This window comes from Polypterus senegalus, chromosome 9, assembly GCF_016835505.1.
Source record: "Polypterus senegalus isolate Bchr_013 chromosome 9, ASM1683550v1, whole genome shotgun sequence".
Classification (NCBI taxonomy): Eukaryota; Metazoa; Chordata; class Cladistia; order Polypteriformes; family Polypteridae; genus Polypterus; species Polypterus senegalus.
In genome coordinates, this window is record NC_053162.1 from 123,626,809 (window position 1) to 123,643,014 (window position 16,206).

The following is a 16,206-nucleotide window of genomic DNA, read 5'->3' on the forward strand; positions in this document are numbered from 1 at the left end:
GCAGCACTGCACAGTGGTATAGACTTTGGACATCAGTTCCTGAGGTTGCGTGTTCAGATCCCCCTATTGACACTGTGTCCATGAAAAAGACACTTTATCTATCTGCTCTAATTGGAAAACCAAATAAAATCTAACTAATTATATTTTAAATGTTGTAAGTCAACTTGGATAAAGATATCAGTCTAATAATAACTAAAAATAAGAAGTCTTGAAAGAGATTTAAACAAGACTAAAAAGAGATCTCACAAAAAAGGAGCCATTGTTAAGGCTATGCTATATGGTTTATATGGTTTATGGTTTATGTAAGTCATCAGTAATGATTCCAATGCTGTCTGACAGGTAGGCAAAGATTATTTTTCTTAAAATGGTGTGAGTGTGCAACAGCTTCGAAACATATGATAGAGCAACGTCAAGACAAGTGTTTGCAATATCTGATGTTTAGTTATATCGTGCTTTGTACAGATTATGAGGAGTGTATCTTGTCAATGACTGATTTCAATTCTTTGTCACACATTCTGTTTGAAAGATCCCTTGTTCAACACTATTTGAAGACATTTAGGGGTGACATTTTTGAAAGATACTGGTAGAGTGTAGAAACACTGTATATATCTTCACTATTGTAGAATGGTATAGTGTAGCTTCTACCAGTGATACTGAAGGAAGATTAAGGAGCTCTGGCAGAAAACATTCTGACATGAATAGAATAGAAGAAACGTATTCCCTGAAGATCAAGTTTGAGGCATAATTGTTTAAAGAATATGAATGTATTGTCAGTATAAAATCAATAAATATTAAAGTGCTGAAAATGTTCCATATATTGAAACTTTGGGCCATGTAATTTATAATGCTTGATAATATTCAGAATTCTTGAGGTCATCTTAGTCATGGACCTTGCATACTGTATATAATAGGAGGCAACGTTTAATGTACAATTAACATCTCCTATGAGATTATGAGTGTTCATACTACGTATAGAAGAGAACTCTATCTCTCTACAATTTATTATATCATTTTTTTGCAAATACATTATCAAGCATTAATTTATTTTACATTTTTCCCAACCATTATAATGTAGTGCTCCTCTGAATAATAAATGACCTCAGAAGATACAAACAGGGTTGCTTTGTGAACCTACAGAATATTCCAAGGCCTCTAGTCATCTTGTCATAGATATATTGAAATATTTGCCCATCCCAGGTTACTCACAGAAATTTATATCTAAGTTAAAAATGTTGAGGCTACTGATTTGTCAGACCCATAGCATTAATGCAAGCTTTCTTAGTATAAATAGCAAGTTTGGAATCTGAACATTTATTTGATAAATGAAAAAACAATTTTGCTGGTTTCTGTGGTAGGTGATCTGTAATTCATTGAATACTGTTCTTTGTAAAGACACTAATTTGTATTACTAAGGTATTTAAATTTCGCTTATTGTCTTTTCTCCTGAAAATGCGGCTCCAATCGTGATTAATTTGCTTGTTAGATCAGAAGGCAACATAATGTATTGCACAGAGGAAATTCATGTCAGCATGCAATATATACAGCAACAGAAAGAGAAAGCCGTGTGTCAGAGTACAAATGAAGGGAGTGCACAGGCAATACATCCATAGTTGTTACCTAAACCCATGTCTTTAAATGCACGTCTAGTGCTTCACTGAGAGAGGTCAGGATTTCAACTAGGACATCACATGGAATTTATAAAATATTTTGGCAAAATTGTGATTGTATAGCTTGATTAATGTTAAAGTGTTGTTACAGGAATATTAATATATGGTGCTGTTATTTGTATTTTTCCCTGTTTGTGTTTTGATACTCATGGTGTTACAAATTAATGTTATGATTGGGATCATAGGAAGTTCTTCATTTTGCCTTGCAAATCATTACCAACTATGTAAATGTTTCAGGTGACATTTATCTAAGTGTACACAACCTACTGTGGGCTTGGCATTGCTTGTTGGAGCTTTTTCTTTGGCAAGTGAAGAAGCCAGTGTTGGGGGGAATAAGAAGGTACTCTTGAAGATCTTGCCAACAGATAAGAAAATCTATGTTTTGCATGTCAGTGGACTAGCAATGCTAGGCAACTGAGTGTTTGTCACTGGGACAAGAAATTTAGAGGAGGCCATTGTCAGTGGGGAGATCAAGCAGGAAAAATAATGTAATTTAATAACTAAAAAATAAGATATTTTATGCTTTCAATGTAGGCCTTTAGTGTAATAAAAAGCTTTCTTTCTTTACATTTTGGTTATAGAGACAACATTAGGGTACTGTAGGATTTTGTGAAAGCAAGACAGGCAAAAGAATGATTGGTTAGAATGCTACATATAGGAATATTCTTGGAAGCTACACAAAACTAAAGTGTGACAGTTGAGAACAAAAAGCAGATAGGGTCTTTAAAGTGGGGGTGTATAAGGGGAAGAAAGAGAGTTTTCAGGATTCTAAGAATTCTGGGACTACAGTATTTTTGCACAATTTTCTGGTATTTTGTATTGGGTTGCCTTGAAATTTTTGGTGTCAGGATAAGAGGCTTTACGTCCTTACAAATAGAAAACAAACAGGCTTTTTTTTTGTTTTTGTTTTAGGACATATGAATTTTTTGGGGACATTTCTAGTTTTTTGTCTTTCTTTACCCTGACCACTGAATCCTCTCCTAAATAAAAAAATTACTTGCCATGCTCACTTTTCTAGTTACTGCCCCTTGATTTGTTACTTGATTTTACATCTTTTCTTCTAAAGAAACGTTTAATTCAATGCTGTAAAAGAAAACATATATTATTTTATTTATCCACCCAACAGAAGCATGATATCACACACATGAAAACCTGACATTCAAAAATAAAATAAACAAACTAGTAATTGATGAGAAAAAATATATGTTGTTTTTAGTTTCCACAAAGCTATATTGAAGCAGGTAACAATGTATAACTGTGATCTTTGAAAAGGATGGATGTGTTTTGAGGATAATAATTCCCAACATGGTCTCAGTCTGTGTGAAATGTTTTGTGATCTCTCTAATGTTTGAGTGGGTTTCCTCAGAGTACTCTAACTAATGCTCTTGTTAAATTATTGGAAGAACCTAAATCGGACCATTTTAAATGTGTGTGGTTGTGAGTGAGCTATTTGAAAAACTAGTTTCCTGTCCTGGGAGAGTTCTTGCCATTTGACTAGTGCTGCCAAGAGATGTTTTTGTCCCTTGTGTCTCTGTACAAGAAGAGATGATGCTCATGTAGTCAGGGCCGGCACCACCATTAAGGCCAATTAGGCAAATACCTAAAGCGCAGATCATAAGGGGGCTTGGGAAGCCACAAGGGTTAATTACCAAGCAGTCGGTACACTAATATTCTCGGCCTAGGCCCGGCACTGCATTTTGTATTCCTGGATCTAAAATAATGATGAGGAGCAGTGGTGCTTCACCATTATGGTCAGGGAAGTACAGACCCAGCAGATGTTGTGCAAAAAATGTAACCTTCAGTATTTGACTTATTACATTTTTTTCCAATGACACACTAATGAAGAAGATAAAAACTAAGCATCTAATAAAAAATGTATACTGAAAAAATCTATGCTGCCTAAGATTTTACACACTACTAGATATAGTATATGTTAAACACCTTCTCAGATTTCTCTTCCAATTGAATCAGTCACAACCCACACAAGCATAACCAAAATATCATTTTTATTCCGTAACTTTAAAATAAAATGTCCAACTTTTAACCTATAGTCACACAGCAAAGCATTTTTCGCACTTACTCTATATTCCAAAAGAAAATTAGTGCTGCAGTGTAAGGTAGAGAGAGGGTTAGAATCATTTTCAGTGTGAAGTTTGCATGTTTCTGTGTCTGTTTGTTTTTTCTGGTTTCCTTTTCTTCCCTTACCTCAAAGATGTGTATTCTAGGATACTTGCTGACTCTAAACTGACCCAGTGTGCCTGAGTTTGTGGATGTATGTGAGTGTTCCCTTTGATAGAATGGCACCACGTCCAATGTGCCAATGCTGATAAGACAGGCACAGGCATCCTGTGATCCTGGTTTAGGTATGTTCTGAAAATAGATAGATGGATAGTAATCAAAATAAAAAAAGAAAGCAACAGAACAAGTAGTTCCAACTTGTTGGCTTTCAAACTGGTAACGGAAAAAAATGTATTTTGTGATAGACTTAACTGAGAGCATTGAAAAATACAGGACATAGAAGCCAATTGTGCTTTCTAAATAAAAAATGAAGCAGAGTCAAGGTCACAGGTATCATTTAATTATTCAAAATATGCTAATGCTGGTCCAATGAAACTTAACATAACACATAATGGCCTTTGGGGTATAAGGTACAGTTAAACAAATCAATTCAAGAGGCTGCATTTTAGGGACTGTTAAAAAATTAAAGACAGAAGAGAATAAACAGAACATTAAATGGGTATAGGTGCTGAATTTCACTTTTTTTTTAACTTGAAATGCAGTTAGCGCTGCAGTCGAGTAAAACAAAACCCACTACATCTGATGACAGCCACATGATTTATTTCCTGTAGCTGCTACTGTAAAAGCATTAATGACTTACAATTGTTGGTAAGAGAATTTAGAACTTCAGATCCTTTATAGATACTTTAAGGAATAAGTGGTATCACTTGGAAATGAAAGGAAAAAAGCACCTAATTAAATATAAAGGCATGCTAAAACAAATTTAAAAACTATCATGTTTATACTGGTTAGGAGACCTTGGTTCTCTTCCTGGGTCCCCCCTGTGTGGAGTTTGCATGTTCTCCCCGTGTCTGCGTGGGTTTCCTCCGGTTACTCTGGTTTCCTCCCACAGTCCAAAGACATGCAGGTTATGTGCATTGACGATTCTAAATTGTCCCTAGTGTGTGCTTTGTGTGTGGGTGTATGTGCCCTACAGTGGGCTGGTGTCTTGCCCAGGGTTTGTGTGCTGCCTTGTGCCCTGTGTTGGCTGGGATTAGCTCCAGCAGACCCCATGACCCTGTAGTTAGGATATAGCGGGTTGGATGATGGATGGATGGATGTTTATACTGTTTACACACACTCAGGTGTCAATGCCAATTAATTTTAAAGAATGAAGATGTCTTTGGCTTCTACTTTATCCTCTGATAGTGTTCAAGCAGGCTGACATGGGGACCCTTAGCCCCAATGGAGGCCCTTGGAGACTCAGGACAGGCAGCAGAATCAAGCTTTATTGTATGCCGCACATACAGATTCAGTTCAGATGACTTGAAGAAGCAGCCATAGGCATCTCCTAAATTTTTTACAATTCTTATCATACAAGCCATTATTCATCCTCATCTGACTCCTATCATTTCACTGCTCTAATCTTGCCTCTAATTAATTCTACCAATCTTTCTTAACTGAGGGGCTGTCAAAACCCCTCTCTGTCCATCATTTCTGTTTGACAAGGCCTATCCTTACTCCCTGCTAACTCTTCGCTGGCTACCATTATTTACAGCCAAAGATTTCACATTCCCCCTCTTAGCGAGGAGCCCACCCTTTCCAGCTCTCCTGCACATCTTACCTTTGGCTTAATGAATTATTGGTGGTTTCTAGCTCATACAGAATAATAAAAATATGTAGGCATAAGTCATTTTAATCCTAACTCTTACATCTTAATGCTTAGTAAAATATAGTGTCTACTTTTCTCATGTGTTTATAATATTTTTCTAATACGTAGAGAGACATTTTTCAATAATAGTTGCTCACTTTTCTTTTGATACATTAATTTGCTGGCTATACTACATTACCATCAAAGATATCCATCCATCCATTATCCAACCCGCTATATCTATATCCTAACTGCAGGGTCACGGGGGTTTGCTGCAGCCAATCCCAGCCAACACAGAGTGCAAGGCAGGAAACAAACCCCAGGCAGGGCGCCAGCCCACCACAGCCATCAAAGATATCTCTCAGTGTATTTGTGATACTATTGACTATTTTTGGAGCACTGAAATAATTATCTTAGGACACAATATATGAACAATTTTTCATTATATAGTGATGAGTTTTTCAAATGTTCTACAATGTAAAAAATTGCACACAATAAATGGCAATGTATTTAACATGTCCTCATAGGAATAAAAGTATATTGAACAACACCACCCTGACATACAGTAAGGAAATAGAGTTAACACAACAAATGTACTGCATATGCAGATGAGCATTTGAAGTAGGAAAAACGTTTCATACCATAAATGAATATGAGCTTTTTAAACTTACATGAGTAGAAAATTTGGTTTATCATGAAATTAAACTTGATAGAAGAGCAAAACATTATGGCAAATAGTAGGCCATATTGTGAAGTATTTTTAATATCCTAATTCTCTACCTAATAACCCCAACATGCATGCTGTGTTAACAGATTCAGGAAATAATACATTATATAAAGTGTGGTGTCTGTTAATGGCTTAGGCTATTATCCATCCATCCATTATCCAACCCGCTATATCCTAACTACAGGGTCATGGGGGTCTGCTGGAGCCAATCCCAGCCAACACAGGGCATAAGGCAGGAAACAAGCCCTTGGCAGGGCGCCAGCCTATCACATGGCACACATACACATACACACCAAGCACACACTAGACACAATTTAGAATCACCAATCCACCTAATCTGTATGTCTTTGGACTGTGGGAGGAAACCGGAGTACCCGGAGGAAACCCATGCAGACACGGGGAGAACATGCAAACTCCACACAGGGAGGACCTGCGCCACCGTGCCGCCCCTTAGGCTATTATTCAAATTTAAAATTAAGTGCAATGATATACAGATTATCAATTTGTTGAAATCTGTCAGCAAACAAATCCAAACATAGACTCGGATACTTTATGTGGAAACCAGTGGTAAGAAATTCAAAGCATTTGAAATGCCATCATTAGCTGTTCTTTCAATCTGCCTCTCCTTCACATGAACCTGCTTAGGGTTGCGATAATCCATAACCTATATTGGGCACACAGCATGAGCTAAACCTTGGATTTGGCACCAGCCCATCACATTAGCTTATTTTTGTTATTTTTTCATTAAAACCTTTAATATATACATATTAGCTCAAACTACTGAGACTTTTGGTTTTAAGAAAACAACATTTGTTTTAAATAGAAACATATTATTTGATGCGATTGGTGAGCTGTCTATGTAACATTTATATTTATGGAAGTTAAATAAAAAAAATGTAAAAAAGGGTGATAATGTATTTGAAGAGTTTAAATGTTCATATTTGCTTTCAGGATAAAGTAAAAGAACATAATCCTTATATTTTATAATCACAGCTTACTTTTCATTTCAATACAATGTGTTTAGCATGTTATCAAAAACATGACCAGGAATTCTCAAAATGTAAAATTAAAAATTGTAAACAATCTTCTGGAAGCGTTTACAAAATCTCAGAATTTAAAATAATACCTGAATAGGTTAACATGCGAGCACCATTTCTAGATTTTAAAACATTGCAGTATTAAAAGTAGAACAACAACATTTATTTCCATGGCACATTTTCATTCATACAATAATATAGCTCAAGGGCTTTACAAGATGACAAAGAAAAAGTTACAAGAAAAGAAAAACAATTAAGATTAGACAATAATACAAGAATAAGTAAACAAAACAAGGTAAGGTCAAACGGCCAGAAAAATGGGAAAAAAAGAAAAAAACAAAACCTGCAGGGGTTCCAAGGCCAAAAGACTGCCCAGCCACCACTGGGCATTCTTCCTAACAAATGTTCTTAAATCAGTCCTCTTTGTTTTCAGGCTTCACATGATAGTATTTGATGATGTTTGTTTTGTTGGTAGCTGAGACGCTGTCCTTCATTCTATCATCTCAGGGGGCTGCATGGTGCCTTGATCAGGTACAGTGCATCCGGAAAGTATTCACAGCGCATCACTTTTTCCACATTTTGTTAAGTTACAGTCTTATTCCAAAATGGACTAAATTCATTTTTTTCCTCAGAATTCTACACACAACACCCCATAATGACAACGTGAAAAAAGTTTACTTGAGGTTTTTGCAAATTTATTTAAAAAAAAGACTGAAAAATCACATGTACATAAGTATTCATAGCCTTTGCTCCATACTTTGTCGATGCACCTTTGGCAGCAATTACAGCCTGAAGTCTTTTTGAATATGATGCCACAAGCTTGGCACACCTATCCTTGGCCAGTTTCGCCCATTCCTCTTTGCAGCACCTCTCAAGCTCCATCTAGTTGGATGGGAAGCGTTGGTGCACAGCCATTTTAAGATCTCTTCAGAGATGTTCAATCAGATTCAAGTCTGGGCTCTGACTGGGTCAGTCAAGGACATTCACAGAGTTGTCCTGAAGCCACTCCTTTGATATCTTGGCTGTGTGCTTAGGGTCGTTGTCCTCCTGAAAGATGAATTGTCGCCCCACTCTGAGGTCAAGAGCACTCTGGAGCAGGTTTTCATCCAGGATGTCTCTGTATGTTGCTGCAGTTATCTTTCCCTTTATCCTGACTAGTCTCCCAGTTCCTGCCGCTGAAAAACATCCCCACAGCATGATGCTGCCACCACCATGCTTCACAGTAGGGATGGTTTTGGCCTGGTGATGAGCGGTGCCTGGTTTCCTCCAAACGTGACACCTTGCATTCACACCAAACAATTCAATCTTTGTCTCATCAGACCAGAGAATTTTGTTTCTCATGGTCTGAGAGTCCTTCAGGTGCCTTTTCCTTTGACTTCATGCTTGGTTTGTGCTCTGACATGAACTGTCAACTGTGGGTGTGTGCCTTTCCAAATCATGTCCAATCAACTGAATTTACTGCAGGTGGACTCCAATTAAGCTGCAGAAACATCTCAAGGATGATCAGGGGAAACAGGATGCACCTGAGCTCAATTCTGAGATTCATAACAAAGGCTGTGAATTCTTATATACATGTGATTTCTCAGTTTTTTTAATTTTTTTAATAAATTTGCAAAAACCTCAAGTAAACTTTTTTCACGTTGTCATTATGGGGTTTTGTGTGTAGAATTCTGAAGAAAAAAAATGAATTTAATCCATTTTGGAATAAGGCTGTAACATAACAAAATGTGGAAAAAGTGAAGCGCTGTGAATACTTTCCGGATGCACTGTAGTGATGGTGCAAATCGCCACCAATAGAAGAACCAGAAAAGACAGCAGAGACTAGTGGGGATTAGTACAAACTGTGGATCCCTGATGAATATGATAATTCTATACCCATTCACTCTATTAGGAGTGCAACTGAAATGTAACTGCAGAAAAGCCATATTAAAATAATGGGTTTTAGCAGTATTTTTAAATGTTGCACAGTATTAGCCTGGCGAATTTCTATAGGCAAAGTATTCCAGATTTTAGGTTTATAACAGCAAAAGGCTGCCTCACCACTTCTTATAAGCCTGACTGTTGGAATTATATGCAGACCTCTATTTGAAGATGTAGGTATATGACTTGGAATGTAGAGGGACAGGCATTCCAAAATATAGGATGGAGCAAGATTATTTAAGGATTTGAAAACCACTATTAGTATTTAAAGTCAATTCTGAATAACACAAGTAGCCAGTGTAACGATACTAAAACTGGTGAGATGTGCTCAAATATTCTTTTTCTAGTTAAAATTCTCACTTCTCCATTCTGCACAAAGTTCAACAGATTGATGTCTTTCTTAGTTAGTCCTGTTAGGATTGCCTTATAGTAATCAACTCGACTAAAAACAAAAGCATGAATTAATTTTTCAGTGCCTTATTCCTTTTGCCATATTCCTTAAGTGAAAAAATGTAGTCCTCATAATGTGGTTAATATGAATTTAAGGTTTAGGTCAGAATCAATAATTATCCCTTAATTCTTTATCTCCACCTTGATTTTTAAACCTTTGTAAACCAAGTTTATTTCTAATGCCCTCACTATATCCATGTTTGTCAATCACTGAGATTTCTGCTTTTTCCTTATTTAGTTTGAGAAAGTTATTACTCCTCCATTCAGAAATACTGCTAATGCATTGGATCAGAGCTCCAAGAGTATCAGGGTCATCAGGCAGAATCAATAAATAAAGCTGTGGTAATTCGCCATGTGCTTTGAGATAATCTGACCTAATGGAAGTATGTAGATTGAAAAGAGCAGTGGACCCAGAATAGATCCTTGTGGTATACCATAAACAATGTCATCTATCTCTGAAGTACAATCACCACAACTAACAAAGAATTTTCTACCTTTGTAGAAAGTAAGACTGAAACTAATTTAAAACACTGCCAGAGAGGCCCACCCACTAACTAATAAATTAGTCCTATGTCTCTGGAAGAATCACAATGTATAATGTTAGTAGAGTAGAGGGGTAGGCAGGAGATTTGGCTGCCAGTCCTGATCTAATAGTTTGCAGAGAAAATGGATGTTACTTTGTGAAGATTTTCAAATTGTGTTCTCCAATTTAGAAATTAACCTATAAAATGCATATAAGGCATTATTACACTCTTAAGAATGGTTATAAATGTTTACTGCAGCATTAGCATTGTTTGAGAACACTGAAGATAAAACAGATAGGCGGTTTTTCTTGCAATTCCAGCATGAATACTATTGCATTATGGCTTCAGTTTACTGATTATTAGGTGGCAGATGGTGGAGTATCTGTTCTTTACTGCTTTTCTGTCATTTGGTATACTTTTTTCTTCCTTATCTATAAATCCTAATTTCTTCAAAATAGAATGCCATTAGGGTTGAAATCTAGCAGAAAAATAAAAAAACAGAGTGTCATTGTCATTGTCATGAATTAATTCATTTTTAGCAGCATTTGCTAACATATTCTTTCTAGTGTGATGTAAATCCTCATTAGATTCTTTACAAGTTTACTACATGTTTGGGACATTTTACTTTAATAAGAAGTAATTTGTTCCTTGCTGTCGTGGTGATACTCTTGTTTACATTGCTAGCAGTATGGTTTATGTCATTACAATAGTCATTTATGGTGACTTTCATTGCAAAAGAAAGATGACTGCAGGGAGCTACAACACAGCGACTTTCACTGAGCTGCTCCCCTTTCCTGCTTTCCTTTATATACAGTATATTGTGCTTTTATATGCACATTATTCTGCAGTGTAACAGTTCAGAAATATTATCTAAACATATTGGCTATGTTGGAGTCCTGCCTTCCATTTGCAAGTGTCTCTAACATTCTTTTTCCTTTTTTGGTGTAAAAATGACTTTTGCGTTAATTTTTCCTATTTTGTCAACTTCAAATTAATAAATGTTTTAAATTAAACACAAAACAATCCTAAATGGGCAGCACTGGGCGCAGTGGTAGCACTGCTGCCTCGCAGTAAGGAGACGTGGGTTCGCTTCCTGGGTCCTTCCTGCATGGACTTTGCATTTTCTCCCCGTGTCTGTGTGGGTTTTCTCCGGGTGCTCCAGTTTCCTCCTACAGTTCAAAGACATGCAAGTTAGGTGCATTGGTGATCCTAAATTGTCCCTACGTGTGTGTGTGTGTCTGTGTGTCCTGCGGTAGGCTGGTGCCCTGCCTGGGATTTGTTCGTGCCTTGTGCCCTGTGTTGGCTGGGATTGGCTCCAGCAGACCCCCGTGACCCTGTAGTTAGGATATAGCGGGTTGGACAATGACTGACTGACTGATTGACAATCCTAAATGTCAAGACTTGATTTTTTATATTGTATTCCTTGTATCAATTAAATCTAGAGTCTTTGAATGGAGGTTTCAGAGTTTATTCTAGCATTACCCAAAATGCAAAGCATCATATTAAGCATGTTTCAGATAAACAAATCAAATATGTAGTATCAGCAAAGGACCATGGAATGGAGAAGGGCTTTGGAAGATAGAGGGTTGAAGATAAACATAATATATGAGGGTTAATGAGGATCAGGATTAAGAAGTTAGACCTGCAGGGAGAGCTATTGGAAAGAGTGGATGCATTTAAATATCTAAGATCAGCGATAGCCCAAGATGGAAAACCATATGCAGAGATAACTCATAGAGTGTATTGTGGATGGAACAATTGGCACAATGTATTAGAAGTATTGTGTGACGGAAGAATTAAGGCAGAGGTTAAAGGTAAGGTTTTTAAGGCATTGGTAGGACAAGTAATGATCTATGAAGCTGAGACTTTGACGTCAAAGGGAGCACAGGAGAAAAAGTTAGATGTGTCAGAAAGGATGATGTTGAGATGGTTGTGTAGAGTTACAAAAAAAGGACAGAATAAGATATGAGACTATCAGAAGTACAACAAAAGTGAGAAAGATATCTAAGGGAGTCCCTCAAAGTAGGTTGAAGTGGTATGGACATGATGAGGAGAGACAACGAATATATGGGCAAAAGAGTGATGGGCATGGAAGTACAGGACTAAGAGAAAGTGAAGTAGGCCAAATCGGAGGTGGATGGATAAAGTAAAAGAAGATCTGAAGGAAAAGAACTTGACTGGTGTGGACAGTGCAAGACCAAGCTGCACAGAGATTGATCAAGCACATTGACCCCACATGGAATTGGAAAAAGATGAACAGACAGAAGAAATAGTATCAGCATAAGACCGCCAGGGTTTTCTAGATTATCTGATTTTTTATAGGAGAATTAAGTATGTTTTGTATATAATGGGAGACCCCAAATCTTGTTAGCATTGACCCAGATCAGTATGATCAATCATCTTATTGTATAAAATGAATTTGAAAATTCATATAAATTCAAATTGTGATACCAAAATAATAAGTGATGCAGGCAGTTTTTTATCTACCTGACTGTTGGGCACTCCATATTTTCAAGGTACCTATTTGACTTTTAAACAAAATACGGTTCCCCTAGGATATGCACCTTGTCTTATATGTTAAAGCTGCTTAACTGAAGTCTTTCTAAGACTTTCTCTTTCTTTCTATCACTTGTTCAATTCTGTTCCACCTTCACCAGTTTCTTCCTATGCCCCATACTGCCAGATTGGAACCTGGATCTACTTAATAATACACATTAAGTTGGTGGAAATTACTACCAAAACATGTACACATTAAGACTGGATTCTAGCTTGTGGCAATGACTTTAATGTCTTTGCTATTCATTTAGATTATTACTATTATTTTAGATTTATTTTTTAAAAAATGTTTTCACTGGAGTATTTTCTTTACTCTTTTGTAAACAGGCCAGCTATTCTCCTAGTATTAGTTTTTAATAGGTATATGGACTTCTGCCTGTCTGTTAATTTTCCTGCATAACCCAATTGTACAGTGGTAGGGCTGCAGAGCCTAACCTAGCACCATTAGGTACAAGGCAGGAACAAATCCCGGAAGGGATGCTAGTAAAACATCAGAGTGGGCTTCACACCTGTCTTCACAGATAAGCACTATATATGTATAAACTCAGTTAAAATTAACCGAATTATCACTGTACACATCATTGCTCTTTTTTCTATTATTTCTAAGCTTTCTAAGCATTTACTTTTATATGCATTGTGAATGACCTTATAAAAACGATTTGGGAAATTGTATATACAAAATTTAGTCTTATGTTTGTACTTTACACATTTGTTTTGTTTGTTTAATTGACTTTTGCTGTCTTACACTGGTTTTGTTTGATTCTTCAAAACTCCAGATTTCATCCCTAGCATTCCATAAGAGTACTTTTACCACAAAATAAAGCTACCTGAATGATTTATTTCATTTTTTAGAAGCTCTTTAAACAGTTTAGAAATAAGCAGTGCACAAAATATTTGCACATCATATGCTCTTCCTAGCGCTGCTGCCTTACAATAAGGAGACTGGGGTTCACATACCAAGGCTCCCTGTATGGAGATTGCATGTTCTCCCTGTGTTTATGTGAGTTTTTCTCATAGATGTACCGGTTAGGTGGATTAGTGTTGCTCAATTGGCCATAGTGTGTGTGTGTGCTAATCTTGTGATGGACTTGTGCCTATGATTACTGGGATACACTCCAGCTGCCCTGTGACCCTGCCCTGAATAAGTCAATTAGCATGATAGATGGATGTAATCTCTATATTTGATTGCCTTGTAATATTAGCAACTCCGACATTTGCAAATCTGATCCTGAAGAGTTTAAAATAAAGAATGGGTGTGGGGGGCCTTTGGCGCTTTTCTGTTTTTTTAATTGCTTAATTTGGAGTTAGATGCAAAATTAGAAATACACAGAATTACAGATGCTTGTTAAAGTAACTAGCATCTGCATTACTGTGGTTGGCTTTACTGCTTGCATAATTAGTACATGTTGGTCCCCATATGGGTCCTATTATCGCCATTAGACAAGCAATAATTGTGCCAGGCCTGATTCATTTGCCTGTTTCTGCACCTTACTGCCCTTCTCAATGCCTGTCTTTCTGTACAAGTGCAAGTCAATCTAATGTTTAATGTTTTCATAATCTTGAATTGTCTTTCTTTCCTGTCTTCTTCCCTTATTTACAGGGCCCATTTGTCCACATTGCGAGCATCTGTGCAGCTGTACTCAGTAAAGTGATGTCTATCTTCAGTGATGTTTACAAGGTAAGCAGTGTCTGGCAGCCCGAACCCAAAAATGCAGCATGAAAAAATACACTAATTGCATCTTGAGTGGTAAGAATCTGTTTGTGAAAATTCTGCAGTCATCTGGTTTGTCTCTCCATGGTGTCCTATTCAGTGTTAGCTCCTGCTTTGCATCTGCTTTAGCCAGACTAACTACTGGTGCTACAAAACTATGTAATGAGAAAAAGTAATGGATAGGTAAATATTTTGGTTTGTCTATTATAGCACTAACATTTTTTTCATTTTTTTAATCCTGGTGTTCCACAAATATCATTACACATGCCTGCTTTTAAGTATCTTCCATCCTAAAAACTGAAATAAATGGAATAACACACAGTAAACAGTATGATGCTGTGGTGACACAATTCTTAGCTTAATTGGCTACAGGAAACTGTCTCTTCCGTCCCAAAGAATAATAAAAACTGTTAATAAATCTTAACAGATCCAGTCAGCAAGCTTTGAGGTATTAATTTAAAGGTTGGAGCTGAAGGAGTTGTAAATGAAGGGTAATATTATAAAAAGCCCAGCCTTGAAATGAACATTAGTCTCGCGTGAAATATGATCTTTTCAGTACCACTAAAAATAATGTTACCTTATGGTGTGCGGATAGAGCATGGCAGTGAACTAACTTTAGTTGCTATAAATGCGTTGTAAATTGCTTTTCATCGTTTGCTTATTCCAAAAAAGGAAGTTTGAAAAATCACTTTTGTATAAAGCGTCTTCTTCAAAGCACAAAATCACACAGTGGGATCATACGCCATTATATGTTTGTCTGTCCTTCCAGTTTTTACATCTACTACTTCTAATTTAGGAACATGTTATGCTGGTGTTCACGTCCTGATGCTCACTGTGTGAGGTTAACATGTTCTTCCCGTTTCTCAAGTGGATTGGGGTTGCTCAATTGACCCTACTGTGTATTTGTGTGTGTGTGTGGGTGTGTGTGCATGCATCTGCGTCACTTTAGCAATCCTTAGGTATAAGGAAAGAACCAATTCTGCCTGAAGCACACATATATCAAATAGCAAACCTATGTACAAACCCACCTTCCATCATACATGGTTAATTTAGAGTTGTCTGTCTACACACCATGCACTCTCCGGAATGTGGGAAGAAAGGCAGGTTTTCCTGAGATGAACCCACTAAGACGTGAAGATGACAGGCAAATTCCACACAGTAAGTTGATGGAGATTGCTAGTGTTCTTGAATCCTCTTATTTGTTTAGGAATTTTAGATTTTAATTATATAGATTTCATCATAGCTTCTTATGACATATTGGTAGCACATGGTTGAAGTGGCTGGCTCATAACTGCCGGGACCTGAGTTTAGATCTTTCATCAGCTATTGTTTGTGTTAACTTTGCCCATTCTTATTACTGTTCATGTGTGTCTTCTAATAAAACTTCAATTTGACACCCTCAACCCTAAGACAACATGCAAGTTAGATGATCTGGTATTGTGTGAATGCTCATGTATGACTCCTATGAAGAACCATCACCCCTTTCAGGATTAGCTACTGCCTATTGCCATCAGGATGGACTTGACGGATGGTAAATTTTGAAAGAAAATGGATGAATGAGTACTGTATTATAATAGATAACTGAATGTTAAAGACTTTTGCTGAAGCACAGATTGCTATGACACCTATAATTTAAGCAAAGGAATGTTTGTGTTGTTAATTGAGGGTCATCAAAGAAGCTGATTAGTGTTTCAAAATGTGAAATACACATATTTTGGGCAAAATGTTCAAAAGCATGACTAGTGA

At 36.8% G+C, this 16,206-nt stretch overlaps 1 protein-coding gene across 3 annotated transcripts in view; it reads left to right on the forward strand.

Annotated features, from left to right (window-relative positions):
* Positions 1-16,206, forward strand: part of clcn1b (chloride channel, voltage-sensitive 1b) — a 240,811-nt gene that overhangs the window by 119,038 nt on the left and 105,567 nt on the right. For all 3 annotated transcript variants that reach the window (XM_039763728.1, XM_039763727.1, XM_039763730.1), the window contains exon 6: positions 14,350-14,427. In XM_039763728.1, coding sequence (XP_039619662.1) covers positions 14,350-14,427 — 78 coding nt within the window. The remainder of the gene's footprint in view (positions 1-14,349; positions 14,428-16,206) is intronic.